We start from the raw sequence: 24,555 nt of genomic DNA, 5'->3' as shown, positions 1-24,555 counted from the left end.
CAAAGAGCAACATGAAATGGGAGATGTATGAATTTTTTTGCATCAATTACAATAAGAATTTTATCATTTTTCAGTGCAGATAGGTGCTTGTTTATTCCTCACCTTTCTTAAAAGAGAAATTTTCCTATTCCCATCAAGCTCTGTAAATGCTGATGGGAGAACATGTGAAGTAAAAATTTTTCATTCAGGCTGTAGAATATCAGGTTCTAGAGTAGTACCTAGACACCTGTCTTTGGATACTTGAGATAAAATACAGCTCCTTAATGTTTTGATCCTCTTAGGAGCATGGACACTTATCAACTTGGTATTTCTTTCTATATATTAAATTCAGGCCAATAGTTTTCTGACAAACATAGAAACAGAGATGTGTGAAATAAGAAAACCTCTGCTGTTGTTACATGGGGATGAGAGGACTGGGACCGAATGGGTGGAAAGGAAAGTCTGAATGTTACTATGAAAGGAATGAATAGGAAATTGAGGGTAAAATCTAACATGCATTTTAAAATTGAGGCAAAAAGAAGTTGTGAACCACTGATCACAAAACTGAAATCCTTTTCTACTGGATTCATCAGTGTTTAGCAGGTTTTTTTTTTTTTTTTTTTTTCCCCTGAAGGACTCTTTAATCACTAGTGTTATTTTTCTGGGACTGGTACCCAAGAACACATTAGTGAATACTGTATTGGTCTATGAGATGCCACTAACGGAAGGAAGTTAATGAGTAGAATTATATCCTAGAAACATTACTCTTGGAGCAGATGGACTGACAGGGAGTGAAACTGAAGGCAGTGAGACTGGTTAGATGGTTGCTGTGGTAACATTACAAGAAGTGACAAGAGACTAGGGTAGGGATAGGCAGGCTTTTTCTGGAAAGGGTCATATTGTCAATATTTCAGCTGTGTGGGCTTGGGCCATATAATCTCTGTTGAAACTACTTGACCTACCAGTGTAGCACAAAAGCAGCCATAGAAACAGACATATGTAGCCATGTTCCAGTGAAACTTGATTTACAGAAGTCCAGTGGGACCATAAAAAAGTTCTGGTCTCCCACCCTGGTGCTAATGGTTGTACAATGTGAATTTATTTCATGCCACAGAACTGTAGACTTTTAAATTGCTAAAATGGTAATTTTGTACCATGTATATTTTATCACAAGAAGAGAAAACTTTATGGAAGAAAATAGAACCCTTTAAGTTATAAAGCACTAGACCAGTAAAATGGTTTGCATAATTTGAATCAAGGTGACCAGTGAAAAAAATGAGAAAGATGTGGCAGCAACAATGAGTCTACAAACGATTCAATGTGTATAATGTAAGGGGGACGACTCCTGTGCCTCATGGAAGACATAAGCATGGAAAGCAAGTTAAATTTGAAGAAAAGAAAACTGATGATGGTGGATTAAGTGGTAAAACAAAGAACAGTTTTGACTCATGTTGCCTATAGGGCCAGGGAGATGGAAATCTAAATATCCTGATTGAGGTGTATATTGGGAATCAGTTACAAAGGTAGCTTAGTAGTTTTATGGTGTGTTAGTCACCTTTCTGTCACTCTAGCAAAATACCTGAGAAAATAAACTTTTTTTTAGCCTCTTGCTGTATTGTCCAGACTGGCCTCAAACTCACTGTCCTCCTGTCTCAGACTCGCAAGGAGCTGGGATTGTAGGATTGTGCTACTGTGCTGGCTCTGGCTCACAGTTTGGAGGTTCAGTCCATAACCTATTGGCCCTGTTGCTTTGGGCCTGTAGTGACTTAGTATGCTATGGCAGAGCAGAACCAGTTACCTTATGGTTTGGAAGCAAATAAGAAAGAGAAGAAGGGGCCAGGGTCTTACTATCCCCTCAGGAGCATGCCCTCAGTGGCTTGAAGATCACCCTCTAGGCTGCACCTCTTGAAGATTTCACCACCTCTCAGTAACAATACTTGAGGGACAAAGCCTTTATTTAACACATGAGCCTTTGGGAGGTACTAAAGATCCAACATAGCATAAGGAGATATAGAGAAGGTAGAAACCTATCTTCATTTTGGGCTGATGGGACCTGCTCAGAGAAACTTTGAGATCCAATTTAAAATCACTCTAATGACTAGGCTGGTGTTGCATGCCTACAGTCCCAGCTACTCTGAAGATTGAGCCTGTATATTTGAGACCAGCCTAGGCAACAAAACAAGAACCTTTCTCCATAAATAAATAGATAGATAGATAAAATAAAAAATAAAAATTATATAATTTAATTCTAATAATTGGTTTTTACTTCATTTGAATAGGATGAATTCTTACCTCAAAATATCCAAGTACTCAAAGTATGAGTGCTTTAATAGTATCTCCTGATAGTTATTTATCATAGTTAATTTTACATTATATTTGTATTAAGCCTCTTTCAAAATATTCTATAAACAGGCTCTTCAGAGGGTTTTTATAAAGAAGACATATATGTTAAGTCATCCAAGAGGAACTTGTTTTAAGAGGATTAGGAAGACACCATTTATTGAGAATCAAAGGCAAATAGATCAGCTTTGGGAGAAAATGTGGGTTTGTGGCTTAGAAGAACGAATTTTAGAGGTGGCCTTGCTAGGTGAAAGATAGAAGAATACATGGGGTAGCTCTCAGATGACATGCATCAGGGTGAGGATGGACCACCAGACCAGGGGGGAGAGAGAGTTGGATTTACTGTTACCAGAGAGACTTAATGCCACAATAGTGCGTGTTTAAAATGATTAAAATTAAGCTTTGACAAAATTGTTTTATTTTAATTTCTAGAACTGTTATAGATTTTCCATAATGAAATCTGTAAGACACAAAGTAGGAAATTGGCATCCCTTCATATAGTCATTGGAGGAAGAAGGAGCCCTGGGAGTGGGGACAGTGTAAACTATCCATCTGGCTGCATTTCTATCTTCTCCTATGATAAGAGCCACCCACCTTCCTGCAGTGCAGAACTGCTTCTCTGGCCAATTCCAAATGAGCTATATATCAACATGCAAAGAGCTGGCTTGCAGTCCTCAGAGTGTGGCTATAGTTGTATATCATGTTTTTGTTGTTGTTGTTTGTTTGTTTTTTGGTTTTTTAAATATCTTCTTTTGGTTCTTGTCAATAAACCTTTCTTTCGAGCTTCAGAACCATATGTCCTGTTGCCTGAATGGTGTCCCCATTTGGATGCATCAAAGCACCTATTTGAGACATATTAAAAAATGAAGTCATCTTAACCCCAGAGCTGTGCATTACATCTTATTCCCTGTCTCACCGAATTCCATTTGTTTCCCATGACAGAAATTTGGGCATCTTCCTTGGATTTTCCTTTTGCTTACTTCCCACCCTCAGTCAAGAGGACTGTTCAGTGTGTCTTCCCTAATGCTGCTACCTGGTTTGGGCCATCACTGTCTCTCAACTGAATTGCTACCACAATTTTCACTGAGCCTTCCTACTGATCTTGCTCTTCCCCCACCCTCCCCTTTGCCCACTCATTCTAAACATAATAGCTGGAATCTTCCTAAAATGTAACTTAGATGGTCATTCTTTATTTTAAAACCTTTGATATCTCCTTATTGCCTTCAGGATAAAATCAAACATCCTCATGATAACAGGGCTCTGCCTTCCTGATGTGGCATCTGCTTACCTATTGGCTAATTTTCTGAAGTCCACTTACACTGAACTATTTGCAGTACTCATGTGGTTTGATTTCCCTTATCTGCAGAATATGATATTGTCTTGCTGTAAAACTCCACCTATTTTCTTGCCTTCTCCTACTCCACCTGTGTCCTCCAGACCTAGCTATAGTGTCAGTTTCTCAAGGAAGCATACCGAGGTCTCTCCAAACAAGATAAGGTATCCTGCTTGCATATTTCTGTAAATGTATGTTTTTGGAGGATGTAGCATGTTGTACTTTGCCTATATATTTGTCTACTACCCTCAGACAGGAGGGAACTATCTTATTAATCAGAGTATAACTTATGGCTTATAGTAGGGGGCATAGTAAGAGCTCTTTCCTCTCTTTAAAAAAAATGATAAAATATTTTATTATCAGCTCTTCATCACTGGAACAAAAGAAAAATAACTTAGAGGAGGAAGGATTTGTTTTGGCTCATGGCTTCAGAGGTTTAAGTCCGTGGTCAACTGGTTCTGTTGTTTCTGGGCCTGTCATGAAGCAGAAAGGTGTGGCAGTGCAGATCTGCTCACATTAAGGCAACCAGGTAGAAGACAGCGGGAGGAAGGGGTTGGGGATAAGATATGCCACTCCAGGGCATGCTCCCAATGGCCCTTCTCCTCCAGCTAGAAGGCCTACCTTCAACAGTTTCCACCATCTCCCAATGTTATTAATCCATAAATGATTGATCCATTGATGAGATCAGAGCCCTCAGTGATTCACTCTGTTCCCAAGAGCCTCATCTCTGAACATTGCTGCACTGGAGACCTTTTTAGTCAGTTTTTGCATTCTATGACCAAAATACCCAACAAGAACAACTTAGAGGAGAAAAAGTTTATTTGACCTTCATGGTTTCAGAGGTCTCGGTTCTTAGACAACCCACTCCGTTGCTTTAGTCCCAAACTGAGGCAGCATCATCATGGGGGAAGGGCTCTGTAGAGGAAAACTGCTCAGCTCATGGCAGGGTCAGGAAGCCACTGGAAGAACAGCCTTCCAAGGCATGCCCCAGTAACCTACCTCCTCCAGGCAGGCCCCACCTGCCTACAGTTACCACCATGTCAGTTCATTCAAGCTCAGATGGACTGATTAGCTCTCACAATCAATCATTTCACTTTTGAATATTCCTGAATTAACTGGATCCTTTGGGGGATACCTCATATCCAGATCATAACAGAGAACAGGCCTTCAACAGATGAGCCTTTGAGGGACATTCCAGATCCAAATCATAATAAATATACATGACATAAAATTTACTGTTTTACCATTTTTAAGTATAGAATTCAGTAAGTTACAGTCATATTGTTATGCAACTGTCACCAATGTCCCTCTCCAGAGTTTTTTCATCATCTCCGACTCACACTCTGTACCAATTAAGCAATACCTCACCATTGCAACTCCCCCTAGCCCTGGGCAATCACTATTCTACTTTCTGTGTATTTGACTATTCTAAGTATTTCATATAAGTGCCCCTAGCCCTGGGCAATCACTATTCTACTTTCTGTGTATTTGACTATTCTAGGTATTTCATATAAGTGGAGTCGTATAATATTTGTCCCTTTGTGTCTGGTTTATTTCACTTAGCATGATGTTTTCAAGGTTCATCCATATTTTAGCATGTGTTAAAATTTCTTTCCTTTATAAGAGTTCACAATATTCCCTTGTATGTGTATGCCATGTTTTATTTATCCATTCAAGAACATTTGGGCTGTTCTACCTTTTTGGTAATTTTGAATAATTTTAAGAATATATATTCAAGTCCCTTCTTTCAATTTTTTGGGAGTACTTAAAAGTGAAATTGGTGGGTTTTATGGTAATTCTATTCTTAATTTTTAGAAAAACAGCTGTACTCTCCTGTAACAGTTATACCATTTTTCCCACCAGTAGTATGCTAGGATTCCAATTTCTTGACATCCTTATCAACACTCATTATTTTCTTTTTTGCTTGTTTATTTGCTTGTTTTTAAATATAATTGCCATCCTAATGAGTACAAAATGATATTTTCTGATTCTGGTTTACAATTACCTAATGCTCAGTGATATTGAACATCTTTACATGTGCTTATTGGCCACTTCTATATTTTCTTTGGAGAAATGTCTATTTAAATCTTTTGTTTAATTTTTAAACTTTATGGTTGTTGTTGAGCTGTAGGAGTTCTTTATATATTCTGTGTATTAATTCCTGAGGTATATTATTTGCAGATATTTCCTCCCATTTTGTGGGTTGCCTTTTCACTCTCTTGGTAATATCCTTTGATGCACAATAGTTTTTAATTTTGATGAAGTTCATTTTGTCTATTTTTTCTTTCTTTCTTTCTTTTTTTTTCCTTTTCCGGCGCTTTTGGCATCATATCCAAGAAATCACTGTCAAGTCTGATGTTATGAAGCTTTTCCCTCATGAGTTTTGCTAAGAGTTTTATAGTTTCAGCCTCTTATATTTAGGTCTTTGATCCACTTTGTGTTCATTTTTGCAAATGGTATAAAATAAGGGTCCAGTTTCATTCTTTTGCATATGGATATCCAGTTTTCCCAGTACCATTTATTGAAATGATTGTCCTTTTCCCATTGAATGCTCTTGGTACTCTTGTTGAAAGTCACTTCACCGGGCCGAGGTTGTGACTCAGTGATAGAGTGCTTGCCTAGCATGCGTGAGGCACTGGGTTCGATCCCGGGCACCATATTAAAAAAATAAAATAAAGGTATGTGTCCGTCTACAATTAAAAAAAATAATAATAATTTTTAAAAAAGAAGAGAAAGTCACTTCACCATATATGTGAAGATTTATCCATTTCATTGGTCTTCTATATCTGTCTTTATGCCAGTACCAATCTTTTAATTACTATAACCATAGTAAGTTTTGATATCAGGAAGTGTGAGTCCTCCACCTTTGTTCTTCTTCTTCAAGTCTGTGACAAGGTTTTATGGGTTTTTTGGTTTTGGTTTTGTTTTCTTCTGTTTGCAGTGATGGGGCTTGAACTGAGGACCTCAGTCATACTAGGCAAGCACTCCACCACTGAGTTACATCCCCAGCCCGAAACATGATTTCAGTACTACTTGCTACTTTTTATTTGTTCCTTTTCCCAGCATATTTTCTTCTTCTTTTTTTTTTAATATTTTTGTAGTTGTTGATAGACCTTTATTTTTTATTTATTCATATGCAGTGCTGAGTATCAAACCAGTGCCTCACACATGCCAGGCAAGTGCGCTACCGCTCAGCCCCAGCCCCAGCCCCTCCCAGCATATATTCTTGTGCATCCTTGCACAGAGTGTTTCCTGCCTCAACTCCTCATGGATGACTTCCCTACCGTTCATCCCTGTTATAACCTTACTTCAATGTCAGTTTTCTATCTTCCACCCCATAATCTTTAATTTGAATTGTTCATTATTTGCCAGGCTACAAATGGCATTTTAAGGTCTTAATCCTCCTGGATGACCAAGAGAAGAAAGCCCTAGCCATCTATTGCCCTCAACTTTGAGTCAAGTTCATTTTCTTTTAGGACTCTGAGGGCCAAAAGTCACTTTTCTTGTTGCTTCATATCTGGGCTTGTTCATGTCTGTTACCTTTAGCGCTGCAGGAAGATGAGCAGCAGAGAGAGTAGTGGTATGATGGATATGGTGCATTGACTGAGAGACTGTGGCTCAGGGAAAAGAGCATTACAGTTGACCCTTGAACAACACAGATTGGGCACCCACCTTCTCATGCCGTCAAAAATTCACATTTAGCTTTTGACTCTCCCCAAACTAATATCCTGCTGTTGATGGAAGTCTTACCAATAATGGTCAGTTAATACTTATTTTGCATATTATGAATATATGTGGGCGAAAATATACAAGAGCTGCAAGAAATCACTTTTTATTGAGGTATAGAATTTGCTATAGGGTAGAATTAATTGTTCACATGGAGATGATTAGCAGCACATCAGGAGCTCACTGTAGTAGCAACCAGGGGTGGCTTCAAAATTATTACAGAATTATATACTATATGTAGTACAGTTAATTTTATGCAGTTATGATTTAATAGATTTTAACTTTTTATAATGGATTCTTATATACTTTATGGTAATAAATGATCAAATAGACTATTATCTATGTATATTTTGTACATTCATGACACACCTTTTTCTTAATTTTTCACTATTTCTGCCTACTCTATTTTCAAATTGTCACAAATCTTTAAAAAAAAATCTTCATACAAGTGGACTTATGCAGTTCAAAGCTATATTATTCGAGGGTCAACTGTATATTGGAAGGCAAGAAACTTGGGTTCTAGCTCTGCATCTATCCTAATTGGCAGTTAGCAGTCCAGCCTGTCTTACTTAATTTACAGATAAGGAAAGCTGGACTTGATGGTCTCTAAGTTCATTCTATATATGAAATGTTTATTTTCACTTTTTGCAAGACAGTGTCGATTTGATGGATGGATGAATATAGCTTAGGTAAAAGAAGAAAGAAAGAAAGACTTCAGGAGGTTTAGGACAAGAAAATAAATGGACATATATTTAGTAGTCAGAGAAAGTAACATTTTATTAAGTGATGCTGGGTCAGTTGAATATTCATCTAGAAAAAAGGAACCTCTACCTCTCGTCATATACAAAATTCTATTCCAAATGGATTACAAATCTAAATGAGAAAGGTAAAGCAATAAAGCTTTTAGAGGAAAACATAGAATACCTGTGTGATCTTGGGAGAGGCAGGTTTCTTTAAAAAATTAAAAGACACCAACTTGAAAGATAAGATTAATAGGTTAGATTTTAGTAAAATTAAGAATTAATGTTTATCAGATGATATCACTAAGAAAATAAAGGTGAGGTGAATACTTGGACTTATATAGAGAGTAGATAAAGAACTGCCATAAAATAATTAGAAAAATGTAAACACAAGAGAAGAAAGTGAGCAAAGATTGAAACCTGCACTTTGTAGAACAGATGTCTAAATAGACAGTAAACCTAGGAAAAGATGTTCCGTATCATCAAACATTGAAAATTACAATTGTATTGAAGCCAGGCATGGTGGTGCACACCTGTAATCCCAGTGACTCAGGAGGCTGGGTCAGGAGGATCACAAGTTTAAAGCCAACTTTATCAACTTAGTAGGGTCCTAAGCAATTTAGTAAGACTCTGTCTCAGAAAAAAAAAGAAAGAAAAGTCCCAGGGAGGTAGCTCAGTGGCAAAGTGCCCCTGGGTTCAATCCCCACTACCAAAGTGGAAAACAAAACAAAACAAAACATGTAGTGGACCAACAAACACATGAAAAATGCATCAGTGTCATTAGGAAAATGCAAATATGAAAAAGAGATACTACCTCATAACTAGGATGGTCATAATTTGAAATAAGGGAAGGGAAGGGATAGGAAAAAGGGAAACTAACAAGTTTGACAAGGTAGTGGAGAAATTGTAACCTTTTTACTTTACTATTGAGGATGAAAAATGGTTAGGCTGCTGTGGAAAATAGTTTGGCAGTTCTACAGAAACGTTAAACAAAGAATTACCATGTGGCTCTGCGATTGCACTCCTAGGTCCATGCTTTGAAAAATTTAACATGGGAACTAAGACAAGTACATGTGTATACACTATTCATAATAACCAAGAGGTGGAACGAACCCAAATGTCTATCAATGGGGGAATATATATGTAAATTGTAATATATACATATGTAATATCATTCATCCATAGAAAGGAATGAAGTACTGTTATATGCTACATGTGAAGGGACCTTGAAATTGTTATTCTAAGAAGCCAGACACAAAAAGATGCATATGGAATGATTTCTTTGATATGAAATATTCAGAATTGATCAGTAGAGAGAAAATGTAGACTGATGGTTACAAGCAACTGGGACTGGCGGTAGGGAGATGGGGAAAAACTGAACTGCTTAATGGACAAGAGGTTTTACTTTAGAATGATGGGAAGGTTTTGGAACTAAATTGCTACTGAGTTTTTCTTTTTAAAAATAGTTAATTTTATGTGTTTTACCTCAATAAATAATTTTTTAAACAAAACTGTGTGATACTATAGTCCACCCACCAGGATGGGTGAAATTAAGGCTGTCCTTTACAAATGTTGGTGAGGAAGTAGAGGAACTGGAATTCTCTTATGTTGTTGATAGGAATATCACTAAAGCTAAATATATGCCTTCTGACCCAGATTCTTCCCCTTGTTATATGCCAAAAAATGGGAATATATATGGCCACCAAAAGACATAAACAGGAATACTAAGGATAGTAGCTTTTATTCATAATAGCCTAAAATGACAAATATTCTACATGGCTGTAAAAGTAGATTGGTAAATAAATTGTACTACATGTATACATGGAATACTACACAGCAACAAAAGAATGTGTGCTATACTCACAACAAAGGTGGATTCATAGAAATAAGGTTAGAAAGAAGCCATACATCCAGGAGTTGTTTATATTTTACTTAGGTGAAGTTCAAGAAGCAGTGAAATTAATCTATAGTGATAGATGTCAGAACAACATTTACTGGAGGTGGTTATTGATAAGAGAGCTTACGAGAGCCATCTGAGAAATAAATCTTCTCTGTCTTGATCTTAGAGGTTGTTACACAGATGTACACATTTGTACAGAATAATCAAGTTGTGTACTGCAGATTCATTTACTATATTGTATTATGATTACCTTTAGAAAGAAACATTAAAAAACAGACAACAGTCACCAGAGCAGATGTTCTTGCAGGGAACCAGTGGAAGAGAATGCTTGAGAAGCATAAAGTCACTGAAGGCCTTGAGTAGTAGTGACATGACAGGAGTCTGGAATCAGTTCTTTAACTGGTAGGTTTGCAGGAGGGAAATAACATAATGAAAGCAGGATTTTTGGTGAAAAAGATCTTTGGAGATGTACCTGGTAGATTGAGGATGATCTACCAGGGGAGAGGCTTTTGCAGTAGGACCTTTTGCAGTAGATGATGCAATTGAAAATGGAGGTTCTGCAGGAAGGATTGGGAAGACTGGTGACTGATTTGTTGTAGATATCAAAGGAGAACTGGGTAGAGGTGACTGAGATTCCATGTTAGATGATTGGAAAAAACATGGTCCTAGTAACAAAAATGAGAAAGTTGGGAGGAATCCACTTTGGAAGTAAGAGTAGTTTTAAATGCTTGAATTTTGAAATGTTGACAAGTCCCCTTGAGATAACTGAGGGACTCAGAACAGTCAGAGCTGCTGACAGAAATTTGAAAATCATTGTATACAGATTATTTTGAGTAGTTGAGATCCCTAAAAGAAAAAGTGTAACAGAAATTTCAGAAGGCCAACCCTTAGAGGAGGAGGGAGAGAGGAGACTACATCTGTGTTTAGAACCAAGATAACATAGTGTTACTGAGGCTGAATGAGGAGTGAGTTGGAAGATGAGGATGTACAGGGAAAAGATAGAGGAAGGAAAAAGGAAGGTTGAAGATATGCTGGGAAGCAGAGATGACTGAGGGGACACTGTCCTGAAGAAGGCAAGAGGAAGCAGAGCAAGAGCAGAGGACCTAGCTGTGGACTGCCATGAGGAGCCCAGCTGCCTGCAGTTACATCACTAGAATTTGTCAGCATCCTAAGTGTTCTTTGTCCTCTGAGTAGAAGAGTGACCTAGGGTTGAAGATGAATGTGAATATAGAAGCCAGGGAGTCCTAGTTTTGGGGTTCCATTGTGGGTTCTGGTTTTGGCAGTGGTTTTAAGTGTCAAAACAAGTGACTTTAGGTGTTTTGAGTCCTGACTTTGTCATTTTCTAGCTGTGTGACTTCAGACAAGAGTATTAGTTCTCTAAGCCTCTGTTTCTTCATTTGTTAAATGGTGTTAATACCTACCTCATATGTTGTTTCGGAAACAAGTAAGTTAATGCAAGCAAAGAGCTTGAAATAGCCCATGATCAGTGTTAGCTCTGATCATGATGGAGGCGTTGTAGGAGCACAAAGGGAAGAATTAACAAAGGCTGGAATTGTTAGGAAGGCTTTGTGGAGAAGGAGGGGTTTATTTAATAGGCAGGAGGAAAGGAATGAAAGAAAAAGGATTCAATGTTGGGGGGATATTTGTAAATAAAGTCTTGGATCAGTAGAGCCATAACATTTTATTTGATTTCCTTAATGTACCAGTCTATTGCTTTAGGGGACTAATAGGAGATATGATAGGATGTGGGTAACTGATTATTGTTGTAATAAAAGAAGTATGAGATGTCAGAGCTCTTGGCTGTGACTTTTAATCCTGGCCCTGGGACTTTGGGTAAGCCGTCTCTTAAGACCCCTTCTCATCTACAGAATGGAATGACTGGACCTACATGTCTTGCAGCTCTAATCCTATGCAGTTATTTTTCTGGCCCCATCTCCTGTCTGTGGAATGTTTTTCTCTGCAGCATGAGGCTAACGATGTGGACCTACCTGGGATAAGTGTGTTGTTCTGGCCTTATCAACCCTGGGCTTTAAGTAGGTGAACTGCCCAGCCCACATACAGATGCTCTAGGCTGCACAGCAGCACCCTGCAGTCACCACCAATAGACAGAGCCTGGGGTGGGGGTGGGGTGGGGGTGGGGATGGGGGTTACAGAGCAGGTGGATTCACAAAAGAGTTCTCAGAAATTGCACTCCCAAATTACTTAGAGTTAATTCTACTACCATTCTCTTGAGGAACTTCAAGTTTTATGAATTCTTGCCTTGAAATGGACACTGAGGGCTAAGTAGGAGGGAAAAGAATTGTTAACCTTTTAAATTTTTTCCCGGGTTGTCCTTTTAGAGCCCACAAAGCTAATGGAAGAAAGTGGCACTTTGAGCATCAGGTGAGCTGCCAGACTCTGTCTATGTGTTCTGGCAGGAACTGAACACTGTTGCTTTTGCCACCAGAATTCCTCCATTTAAAGCTTGTATATGGATAACCCGGCTTTTCAAATACCAGGCTTAGAAGTCCCCAGCTCCGGTATGCATTTAGTCTTTCATTTTTAGAAAAGAATTTTGGGTTGTTTCTCCATTTTCACGCCTCATACTTTGGACTTGAGCCCCTCTGGGGGTCTCCAACATGGCAGGACAGAACAAGCTCTCTGGAATTCCACTCGCACTTGCTTTTTCTCATTGCCAAGCAGGAGGTATTTATAGAGAAGTGTCTGCCCTCACCACAGAAAACCATGTTTAGTGTTTGTCTCAGGCAGGAGCTTTGTCTTAGAAGAAGATACTTATGGACTTTTATAGTGGATAGATTTTAAACAACTTGGTAAATTGAAAAATAACTTGAAGTGGAAGGACTAAAGCAGACGGAAGCTATTGTATTCATATTTTGTGCCCGCAGATTTTCTAAGGGCTAATTTTGTTTTCAGCAAGTGAAATTTGAGAAGAGGAGCAACTTATCCTTGTGTTGCCCTTAAAGAGGACTGTTTTTTTTTGGGGAGTGGAGATCCAGGAAAGGAAGGTGACCTGAGCATATAAGGCCACACGAGTTAACATATGCCCAACAGAATGTTAAATATGCCTTATTAATTTAGAATAGAACTTCCCTGAGGATAGGGAATACTTCATTTTATTGTCTATGGTTTCTAACAGTAAGTTGGATCTAAGTAAATGTAACAATTGCTAGCAACCCAGGAGTCTCCTATCTTTCCATTTCCCAGGCTGATCATTCCGTGAGGGGTGGTTATGAACATTACCTAGTCCATTCATGCCACAGATTTCCTGAAGAAAAAAGAAGTCATGGAAGAGACTATGTGTTGCAAAGGTTGTGAATAGGGTTGAGAGTGAGATGGTTTAGTCTGGCCTCTTTTTAGAACAGTGATTGATTAATGCTGTCTGTGTTGCTGTTTCTTCTAGAGCTGACCTGTCCTGGACGCAGCATAACTAACGAAGCTGCTGCAGGATGAGAAGATGGCAGCGCGGCTGCTTGCACCACCAGGCCCTGATAGTTTCAAGCCTTTCACCCCTGAGTCGCTGGCAAACATTGAGAGGCGCATTGCTGAGAGCAAGCTCAAGAAACCACCAAAGGCCGATGGCAGCCATCGAGAAGACGATGAAGACAGCAAGCCCAAGCCAAACAGTGACCTGGAAGCTGGGAAGAGTTTGCCTTTTATCTACGGGGACATCCCCCAAGGCCTGGTTGCGGTTCCCCTGGAGGACTTTGACCCATACTATTTGACGCAGAAAGTGAGTTGGAGGAGGTGCAGCCGCAGATGCCCCTTTCCTAAAAGGCTGTGGGAGATGGGGAGAAAGAGCTGTGGCTTTTTGCCAGAGTGGGGAGAAGAGAAGTAGTTAGCTTTTTTTTGGTTCTGATTTTCAGGGGTTGTTTTTCCATTTAGTTGCTGGTAAGGATCATTTGTGGATCTTCATTTGTCAACTCTGTTAATAGGACTTCTGGTATTGGCTTCAGGTTAGATCAGAAAAAGAGGACATAGGGATTGTGGGGTAGCTCAGTGATAGAGCACATGCACAAGACCCTGAGTTCAATAGCCAGCACCAAAAGGAAGGAAAAAGAATATTTATTAGTGTCAATAAAAAGAAGAAAAAGAATATAATATAGTATAGCCCTGTGGAATCTCTTAGACACACACATTTGAAATTCTATCTTTAAATATAAAGATGATGTTACTATTGCAAATCAGCAGAGTCTGTGGTTAATATAGTGGAGAGGATGGGTTTGCTCTCTTGTACGGTCTCTTTTGTGACATTAGAGCATTGCTTCTGGGGACAGGAATAGAATAAAGCACTCTGAACCAAGGAGGAGGACTCCAGGTCTTTGGTCTTGTTACATAGTTGTCTGGATGGATTCTTGCAGCAAAGTCAATTCTGTTCTTCCTGTAGTAGGAAACACAGGTGAAAGAAATACCAGTCTTCCTTTGGCCAAGGGTTTCAGACTTCCCAAATACTTGACTAAATCTTAGTTTTCTTTCTCATAGTTATCTACTGAAACAAAGCAACAGATAGAGAAGCAAAGCCTCCAAGATGTTTCACCAGCTAACCAATTAGCCATTGAATCCTGAGGGCTAACATCAAATACATTTTAGGGGACTGCTATCCAACAGATGCCATTTAAAGAATTATAAAGAATTAGATTGATAGGTTTTTTCCAGATAACGGGGGAAATGATTTTGTGTAGTTATATATTTACAATATAAAACTTAACTAAACTGTCTCTGTTAACAAAACTGCCCTTAACTAAATTGCATTTTTGTCTTTCAATTTGAGAAAAAAGTTAAGCTTTTTTGACTTGAAAATGGAATAGAAGTAACAGATTTAGCTATAGCTATGGAGGCATTTTTAGTTTGGGATGACAAAAGGAGTTTAAGACAGCTCTACACAAAATGGCTCTTTACCCAGGTGCTTCTGTTCCTGCGTAGAGTAGTTATATAGTAAGAAAAAATGGAACCAGTGGTCTAAATCTTTCCAGTTGAAGAAATATAAAGAACAGTAGACTGGAAGTAAGGAATTTTGACTCTACAATAATTCACTGTATATTATTTACTTTTTAAAATATGTATTGTCCAAGATACCACAAATAATTTATATGGGAAAAATTACATGAAGGAAAAAAACTTCACAAAAGGATTCATGACTGTTAGCAAGTCACTTTATCTCTCTGGGTCTAAACTATTTATTTTTCCAACTCATATACAAACTAAACTTTGTTTTCTTGAACCTGACTTAAGATTTGAAAAATATATAGATATATTAGTTCTCAGAACCCATTTTCCCTTCTGTACCTTTACCTCTGGTTCCTGCCCTGTTGTTTCTTTTTCCTCTTCCAATGCCTCAGTTTTCAGTGGTCTGGATTGCAAGTGAGAACTCTTCAAAGAGAGTAGGTCTCTGGCCCTGATGTGTGTTATTCTTTGGATAGGCCAAATTGTTGATGTAGCTCTATTATGGGACTGGCTCAGCATGATAGAAAGTCTGACTTGAGCCTTTGGCTTTGCCACAAAGGTAAATTGTCCCTGGAAAGGATAACCTTAGTTGTAATTTTTTTTGGAGGGGGGCAGGGGGTACTCTTTAAAAAACTGTTTATAAAATACAAACACTCAGTTAATGATTATTATAAAACAAACAAAACCTAGTTGTGGAGGCATTAAGAGAAAGAAAGCTCTGCTAGCATTTCAGAAGTATATATATTGTACTTTTATTTACTTTTCTAATTATTTTTATGGTGCTAGAGAACAAACCCAGAGCCTTGTGCATGCTAGGCAAATGCTCTGCTGCTGAGCTACGACCCTCAGCCCCCACATTGTACTTTTAAGTGAGGAATTTTTCAGTTGATTAAAATTAATGTGCTTCCTTGAGTTCACTTGCAAATCTTACTAGTATTACTAATACTTCTTACTAATTAGGCCTTGCACTATGCTAAATTAGCAGGGCCTCTCCTACAAGGAAGCACACTGGGAATTAACCCACAAATCAAACATTCATGAATGTAGAAGTGACTTTAAGAGGACATTCCTTTCTGTTTGCATTTCAAGGGCTGCCTTAAATAAATCTTAGCAAAATATTATCTCTTTTCTGTGCTAAATGATACAAGCAGAATCCTTTATTTTTTTCTCAGGTCTCATTTTATAACTAATAAATCATTTTTATCACTTTTCCAGAAACTTGTTTTTTAGTTAGTTCCTTCCCTCTTTCTTTTTTGGGGGTAAGAGAGAACCAGTTCCCTATTATTTTTAAGTTCTGGTGTCATCCCATTTTGGATTCCACATTCCTGAGGCACCCAGGGCCATGCAAGTTGTATATCAGATTTTCAGGAAGCTGTTCTTTATTCCAGTTGGGGGCTGGTTTGGCCTGTCCCAAGCTTCTGAGGTTCTTTTTGGGTTCCACAGTGACTTTTCCAGCTGGTCACTGCAACAACCTGGATTTTCCTCTCTTTGAATTCCTCAGACCTCCCAGTGCTACAACTTTTCATTTTCTTTACCTGTTGGTACTCTGCTCTAATGCCTCCTTTCTTTGGATTCTTATTTTTCAATTGATACAAATATTTGAGTTTAAGGGGCATTTAATAATTTTATTTGTTTACCATTTAAAATAGGTAATACGTTTAACTGGTTAAAAATTCAAAGGTATTTATTTGGTAAAAGTCTCCCTTTTATCCTTGTCCCTCATATGCCTTCTCCCTTAGTCTTCTGCACTGACAACCACTGATAGCAGTATCTGCCAGAGTTTCTTTATATATGTGTAAGCCAAAACAAATACATATTTTTAAGAACTTGAACTCTCCTTTTTTCTTGCCCCCCCCCCCGACTATTTTCTTAGGCTCATTTAATTTTGGCTTCCCTTCTTTCAAACTAGGAAGTCTTACCTATCAATTCTCAATTCATTTGCCTCCTCCCCCAATTTTTTTTTGGGGGGTGTATAAAGTCAAGGACTGTTGAAAGTGTCCCTCTGTCTTCACTACAGAAAATACTCTCTAATGAATCATAATACTTGCTGAATTTTAAATACCCATATATATTCCTAATAACAATAATAGGCAACAAGAAAGTCTATGGATTAAGTTGAAAGAACGCCTTCCTAGCTTTCCTAGTTGATTCCTATTCCTTTTTCCCATTTCTTAGAACTGATAATTTGTGTGTTCTTTTTATTTATTAATTGTACTCTGTTATAAGAAAGTTCTATAAACAAAAATTCAAATTACAGGATTGATTGATGTGTCTCTAAATAGGGCACATTCCTGTTGCATTCAGAAATTGTATATGGCTTCCCAAAGTTTCATTTTACCTTCAACTCTTCCTGTATTCCTTTGTCCACAAAAGGAATCAGAAAATCACAGAAAATTATAATTTGGTAATCTTAGACATCAGCTAGATCAGCCTCTTCATTTTATAAATTTTATGAGGTGAAGTACTTTGCAAAAGCCAGCACCACTTTTATTTGTAGAACCAGTCAGTATTAGAACTCAGGCCTCCCAACTCTACATTCATTACAATGTATTTCTGTTTCCCACTTTTAAAATTTTATATTGGGCTGGGGTTGTGGCTCAGCGGTAGAGCACTTGCCTCACATGCACAAGGCCCTGGGTTCGATCCTCAACACCAAGTAAAAATAAATAAGTGAAATAAAGGTATTGCGTCCAACTATAACTAAAAAATAAATATTAAAAAAAATAAAATAAAATAAAATTTTATATTATTTGATCCTCAGCCTCAATTGGCTCAGTTCTTCTGATGTTGGGCAGTCAAAATAAAGAAGAAGAAAAATGAACTCCTTTTCATTTACATTCCTAATAATCCCTGTGGTTTATAACTCTTCTTAGTCAGTTGAGTCCTAAAATATAAATGGGTAAGAGCTATGCCTCTGGGGGAGACGGATGGTGGGCCAGCGGCCCTGGACAGGCTCTCCCAGAGACCCCGGCTCTTATCAACACCACTGCAGTTATTCAGCCATGTGGTCTTCAGACAATTAACAACCTCTTCACTTATTGTTACTTTTCAAAGGAATATTCTCTCCCACCCACTATAATGCATCCCCAGTCTAAGCCAGAATATTATTTCAGAAAGAACACCTACCTGGGAATGTAAAACCTTGGTTTTAGTTCCAGTTTGTCCTTGTTTGCCCTTAGGTGAATCACTTAAATTCTTTGGACTTCAGTTTCCTTATCTACAATATATACATAATAGTTGTACCTACAAATACATCTTTAATTGTATTTCACATTTATTGCACTTTGTGTTTGATTGCAGACTATTTTGTTCCTTTAGCGTTTTTCCACCTTCGGGTCTTGTCCCCTCCTGGTGGAATGCACTCAGTTCTTTTCACTTCACCTTTTAGTATTCTACCTGTTCGTCCAGGCCTGGCTCAGAGATCTCTTTCCTTATGGCCCAGCTTGATTCTTGTGCAACAGAACAGGTTCCTCCTTCTTCTCTTCTGAATTTTAGTAATATGCCCAGGTCTTCAGCCCCACCTTAGAAAAGAAGATATTTTCAAGTTTCACTCAGTTTAGGTGTGGAGGGTAACAGTTCCCAACAGTCCTTACAATTTTCTTCTTACTTTACTAATGTTAGTGCCATCAGTTTCCTCAAATGAAAAACACTTACACATGTGCACACAGGCTCATAAGTTCCTGGCAGAAAAATCCTTGCCAAATTTGTTTTCACACACTTTCAACAGGTATGCAGCACAGAGACAGGCTATTAAGGGAAGATTTATGTTCATTCGGCATGATTTTGAAGTTTTGCTAATGAGTTGTTCCATTGCTTGTTTTTACACAATAAGTTTATAAAGATGTTGCTTTCTGTTTTAAATAAAAACTACATATTTTAAATTGTTGCTTTATTCTGTTAAAATTTTTCCCAATAATATAAGAAAACAAAGTGGTAGTTTAGTTGTTTTATTCACCAAATCAAAATGAAGCAAATATTTTAGAGCTGAAAGGTGGGCCATTCCCATGGTGATGGATTAATGATGGACATATATGGGATTTCTTGTTCACCAAATAAGGTTACGTAGAGGGAAAGGAATTTAATTAAGCATTCCTAAGTCTGATTCCTCTTTTTAACTTTAGTAGTTGATCAAGAATTATTCTAGATGATTTGGGGCATATCACAACCATTCGGAGTCTCAGTTTCTCTAATCCAGAAAATTAAGATCATGCTAATAGATAGTATCTCACCTATTTTATAGAATTTTTCTAAATATCATTTCTTGACTAACCTATATAAAACAGATCAGCCAAATTGCCTATTAAATAGCCCATTAATGCTTCATTTTTCTTCATAACACTTAACATTTGGCATATAGTATATTTGTTTAATGTTCATTTTCTCATATTATCATCTGGAGCAGTGCCTTCTCTATAGTAAGCATTTGATCAATATTTGTTGAATGAATTAATCTTATGAAATAATGCATGTGAAAACACTATGTGATTTTCTAAGTGTATGGACACAAAAGGTAACATGACATTTTTTTTTTCCTAATGACAAATGTTTCTATATGAAATGAACTAAACTCTAGGGGGAAAATGACCGATTATCAGTATTTCTTTCTCAAAGAATTGATTGTGTTTAGGAACTAAAGAGGGAATCAGGGAGGGGATTTCCTGTTGTTTTGGCTATATTTTTAGAGGGCTGGATAATTTGTGAAGTGCCATCAGGTTATGTTTCTTTTATGAAGCCTTAGAATTAGAAAGAACTTTATAAAAGGCTTTAGGCAACAACCTCTACCTAGTGCTTAAATCGCTTCTTGACTTATTGGTCACCAATGTGTATCACCCAAACCTTCTGTTGTGTCCATCTGCACTAAATGTTTTGCTGTTTTCTTGGCTATGTCAATTGTTACCCATACTCTATTAACTGACTATTAAGGAAGTCAGAGAAACTTGGGTGGCCTCATATAAAATGTGATTGATTTGTTCAACAAGTACTTCTTCAGTGAGGCATTCAGTTCTCTTGGAGTAAATAAAGATTCACAAAGTCCATTCTTTACCCTAAAATAGGTTGTAACTGGTGTCACTTTTGACAAGAGAGCCATGGGTAAATTTCATAACAAGAGTAATGTTTGAATTAGACCTTGGATTTTAGAAATGAGGGATGAACTAAAACATTCTAGGCAGAGAGAACAACATAAACAGAGGCTCAAGGACAATGGCATTGGACATGGTAGTGTGTCTGGCTCTCTCGTGTGAGGCCCTGGTCATCCAAAGTGATTGGAATGTGGGGAATGACTGAGGAGCAGTGGGAGAGAAGTCTGGGAAGGGAGGTACAGAGCTATATCATGGAGGGCTGAGAATGTTAGGCCCAGAGTTTGGTCTTTATTTGATAAGCAGTAGAAAGCTATGAGGGTGTTAGAAGGGAGTGAGCTTATGTGATTACAGCCAACTTCATTCAGCAAGGTGAATATTGCAGCAGTAGTTAGGATGGACCTGAGCGAAAGAAAACTGGGACAGAGAGAGCAGTTATGAAGTAATGAAGGATCTGAGTTAAAGTGGTGGAAGCAGAAATTAGGGGGAATGGATAAATTTAAGAGTTGGTGTAAAGATGAATTGATAAGATTTTATGATTGATTGTGGAGGGTTAAGGAAATATTTCATCATTCATTTGATAATGTGATAAATTGTTAGAGTGTTTTCTATGTGCCCAGTCTCTGCCCCATGCCCTGAGAACAAAACAGACAAGCTGCATGCATTCTTAGAACTCAATTTTTGTTAGGGAGACAGGTAATAGACATATAAGAAAGTAAGGTGATTATGGGTAAAGATACATGGATTAAAGAAGATAATATGGTCCCAGCCTTGGTCCAAGTATTTTGGAGATTTAGGATGCACTAACCTTGTACTGAGACTAAACTGGGAAGTTCCAGAAGTATTGAAGGTTACATTCTCTCTAAATATTCAGTGTTTTAAATAGGTTTCTAGCAAGTACCAAATTTTAATCTTCAAAAGGATCTGTAATGCAGATATTCTGTGTTGTTTAAAAAAAACAGTGTTGTTGTTCTGTTGAGAGTTTGCTGTCTTACATTTTTATGTGGCAGGAGTTCAGTACATTTTAGCATCAATGTAATCTATAGAAGTGCCTAGAGATAAACCTAGCATTCTATCCAGAAAATATCTTCAGGTGTTCTGAGGTCTTTTACAAGCACTCAGTTGTGATTCCAAAGTTCTGAGCCACATATCAAGAGCCATCTTTTACCTGAACTCTAGGATATTTGTAACTAGCTAATCACTTCAGCCATAAAATTCCACTGGTGGGTAGTTTTAGGAACTAGTTTCTATAGGATGTGAGCTGTGAAATCCTAATAATAAAAAAAATTGACCTATTGAATGGAGTTATTCAAAATAACCATTTAAATTTTGGAGATCTTAAGATTATATTGATATTGATAATTTTCTAACAATAATTAGCCATCTTTTAAGTCCTTTCTTAATCAAGGAGAGTCAAACTGTCATCTTTACACAAAGGGATACTTACTTCTCTTACTCATTGTGTCTAAATTCATATAGAAGTTGTACAGTAAGTGGTTCTTTATATACAACCCTCGTTGACACAATTTAAGATTAGAATTGCCCCCACTGTATGGCAGTTTTTGCCAACTCTAATTCTAACAGAATTTTTGATACAAGCTCTGAAGATGCACTCCTATTTCAGGTACTTTATTGAGGCTGCAATATTTGGCCTGTGGAATCAAGTGTGAATAAGAGTCCTCCAATTTCAAAGGGGAAGGTGCCCATCTCCTATTCAAGATCAGTCTCTCTCCTGCCTTTGACCCTATCCCTTTCTACCTGCTGCCTCTTTCCTCTTCTGCGCTTGCAATCTTTCCCTCTTCTATTGGTTCCTTCCCCCCAGGCTATAAACACACAAAGCCTCTCCCATACTCATGGGTCCTCATAGTTCCACCTAGTGTGATCTCTTTTCAAGCCATTGAGAACTGTAAACAGGAGCCTCTACTGAACATCTCTCTGAACATCTGTGCTGTGCTTGGCACCATCCAGTTCTTTACCTCCTTGGCCTAATTTCCCTTATGCCTCAGACTCTTCCTTTTCTTCCTCTTTCTTTCTTCTTTCAGTGTTGATAATGCCCCAGGGTTCAGTCCTTGGCCCTTGTTCCTCTCATCTGGCACTCTTCCTGGGTGATCTCATCCCATCTCTCCTTACCAGGCCTCCTGACTATATCTCCAGCCTGGAATGCTCTTCAGTATTCAGCACTTTCCCAGTCACCTCTGTCTGAATTTCCTACAGGTGACCCAGTGCATTCAAAATGAAGCTCATTTTCTCCTCTCAGACTTCTTACCTTCTTTCACCTGCTATCCTAGTTGATGACACCTCCAAAATTCTAGATATCATTTTTGACTCTACGATTTTCTTCATTCCTTGAGGATAACCAATATTATGGAGATTCCAGTCTAAAAGAAGTAAGAAAATTTATGGTTCAAAAACATACTTGTTCAAATTCCCTCAATAAGTATATGATAGAGCCAGATTTCATGTTCAGGGATCTGTGAATTTAATACTCATGATCTTTCTGCCATGCTATGTTGTCTCTGTAGAGTATATTGCAGAAAAATATTTTGTTTTGTGTTTCTATTATCATTTTTAGAGCATTTCCTATCATTTTGCATTTCCCCAATAGGAAGTTGGTGTTTTGCCTTTTTATAATTCATTTTACGCATTATGTTCAGCATAGTATGGGGCATAGAAAAGGTAAGAGGACTTTTTAAGCTAAAATTAAGTATTCTTATGGGTGGATGAGCAAAAGATAGAAAAGGTGGCCATATAGTTTCAGTGGGTACTTAGCAAAAGCCTGAATAGTTATAGGATAGTTGGTTTTAACTGTATTATTTCTTCATATCTCCAAGATCCATTCATACTTTAACAAGTATGTATGAGCTGTGTTGTGCCAGATGGGTCTCATGTTACGTACTCTGTGAAGCTGAGAAAATCCCAGTAGATGGAAGATAGACCCTGCCTTCAATGATCCTGGAGTCCAGTGAGAGACACTGACCATGTAAATAAAAATGAGTATTCTGGGGGCTGAGGTTATGGCTCAGTGGTAGAGTGCTTGCCTTGCATATGTGGGGCATTGGGGTCGATCCTCAGCACCACATAAATAAATAAAATAAGATATTGTGTCCATCTACAACTTAAAAAAAATGACTATTCTGTGTTAGCTGCTGCCATAGAAGTAAGGACAAGTGTTGCGGGGATATACAGGAAGGAAGGATAATTCTGTTTGAGAGAGTTGAATAGAGTTACCTTCAGAGAGGAAATAGTATTTGAGGTAGACTTTGAAGTATTAAACCCCATTAATGTTGATTAACCCCATTAATACATTATTAAACCCCATTAATTTTAGGGTTTATATATGCATTTAAAAATAAATAAGACAACAAGTTGACTTAAAAAAATAAAATGAAGTATTAAAGTATGGTAAAGGCGCTAGGGTTGTGGCTCAGTGGTAGAGCACTTGCCTAGCATGTTTGAGGCACTTCGGTTCAATTCTCAGCACCACATATAAATAAATAAAATAAAGATCCATTGACAATTAAAAAATAAAAACTAAAACAATTTAAAAAAATAAAGTATGGTTAAAAAAAAAAGAAGGAGAAAGAGGTGTGAAGAACAGGGCATACAGAGGCTGAGAGACATGAAAAAGGGTGAATTGTTTGAAATAGTGAAGTTAGTTGTGACTGGAGCATAGGGTATGGTGTGGGAAGAGCAGGTCAGGTGCCAGAGGCAGGTTGGATCCCAACTTATGCATATTGAACAATTGTGGTTTCTTCCATTTAGAGTGTTGTCAGGTCTGAAATAACTTCTGGGGCTCATTTTGAGCCAGTGAAGCCTTGCCTGTGACTCCAAAGGTCTCTTCACCCTTCCAGCTTGTGCACTGTCCCACAGACTTGTGCCCAGTATGTGAGTAGTAGTTAATGTGAATCCTATCCCTTAGAGCTTTTAATGTTTGGAGCCAAAGAGTAGAAGTGGCAGTTGAGTGTGACACAGCAACAACAGCATAGTCACATTCTGTGCCAGTCACTGTGTTAAGGACTTATGGTGACCTTTCATTTAACCCTCATAACAACCGACAAAGTAGGTGCTATCAATTATTATCCTGTTTTATCAATAAGAAAACCGAACCTTAGCAACCTAAACTAAATTGCCTCAAATCATGATACATAATAAGTATCAAAACTGGGTTTTGAATCCAGGTCTCTCTGGCCTTAAAGCCTCTCAATCACTATGTTCTGTTGCTTTCTGAGAAAAAATGAGAACAGATTCTAGAATATGAATTTAGAAGGGGTTTATTTGTTTTATATAATAAGCATGCATTTTGCCATATCCTAGAGCAGCAAGTCTGTATATCCTAAAACGATAAAGAGAAGGAAGTTACCAGCAAATTCATGTCAAAGGGTAGTGGGAAAGAATGGCCATGGAGAAGGTTTATTTAGACTTGCCCTGCCCTGGGGAGCAACATCTGCTGGCTCAGCAGGGACATAGTGCTGCTGTTCTGCCAACTGTGGCTTCCTGTGACCAGGATGTAGGCAGGAA

The 24,555-nt window shown here is 37.9% G+C and overlaps 1 protein-coding gene across 1 annotated transcript in view; it reads left to right on the top strand.

Annotated features, from left to right (window-relative positions):
- Positions 1-24,555, top strand: part of Scn8a (sodium voltage-gated channel alpha subunit 8) — a 180,408-nt gene that overhangs the window by 42,002 nt on the left and 113,851 nt on the right. Inside the window, exon 4 of the mRNA XM_027949788.2 lies at positions 13,419-13,748. Within this exon, the coding sequence (XP_027805589.1) occupies positions 13,473-13,748 (276 nt within the window). The 5' untranslated portion in view covers positions 13,419-13,472. The remainder of the gene's footprint in view (positions 1-13,418; positions 13,749-24,555) is intronic.

The sequence above is a fragment of the Marmota flaviventris genome, chromosome 3 (assembly GCF_047511675.1).
Source record: "Marmota flaviventris isolate mMarFla1 chromosome 3, mMarFla1.hap1, whole genome shotgun sequence".
NCBI lineage: Eukaryota > Metazoa > Chordata > Mammalia > Rodentia > Sciuridae > Marmota > Marmota flaviventris.
Note: the sequence above shows the minus strand (reverse complement) of the source record. Positions and strands in the feature narration are given on the sequence as shown.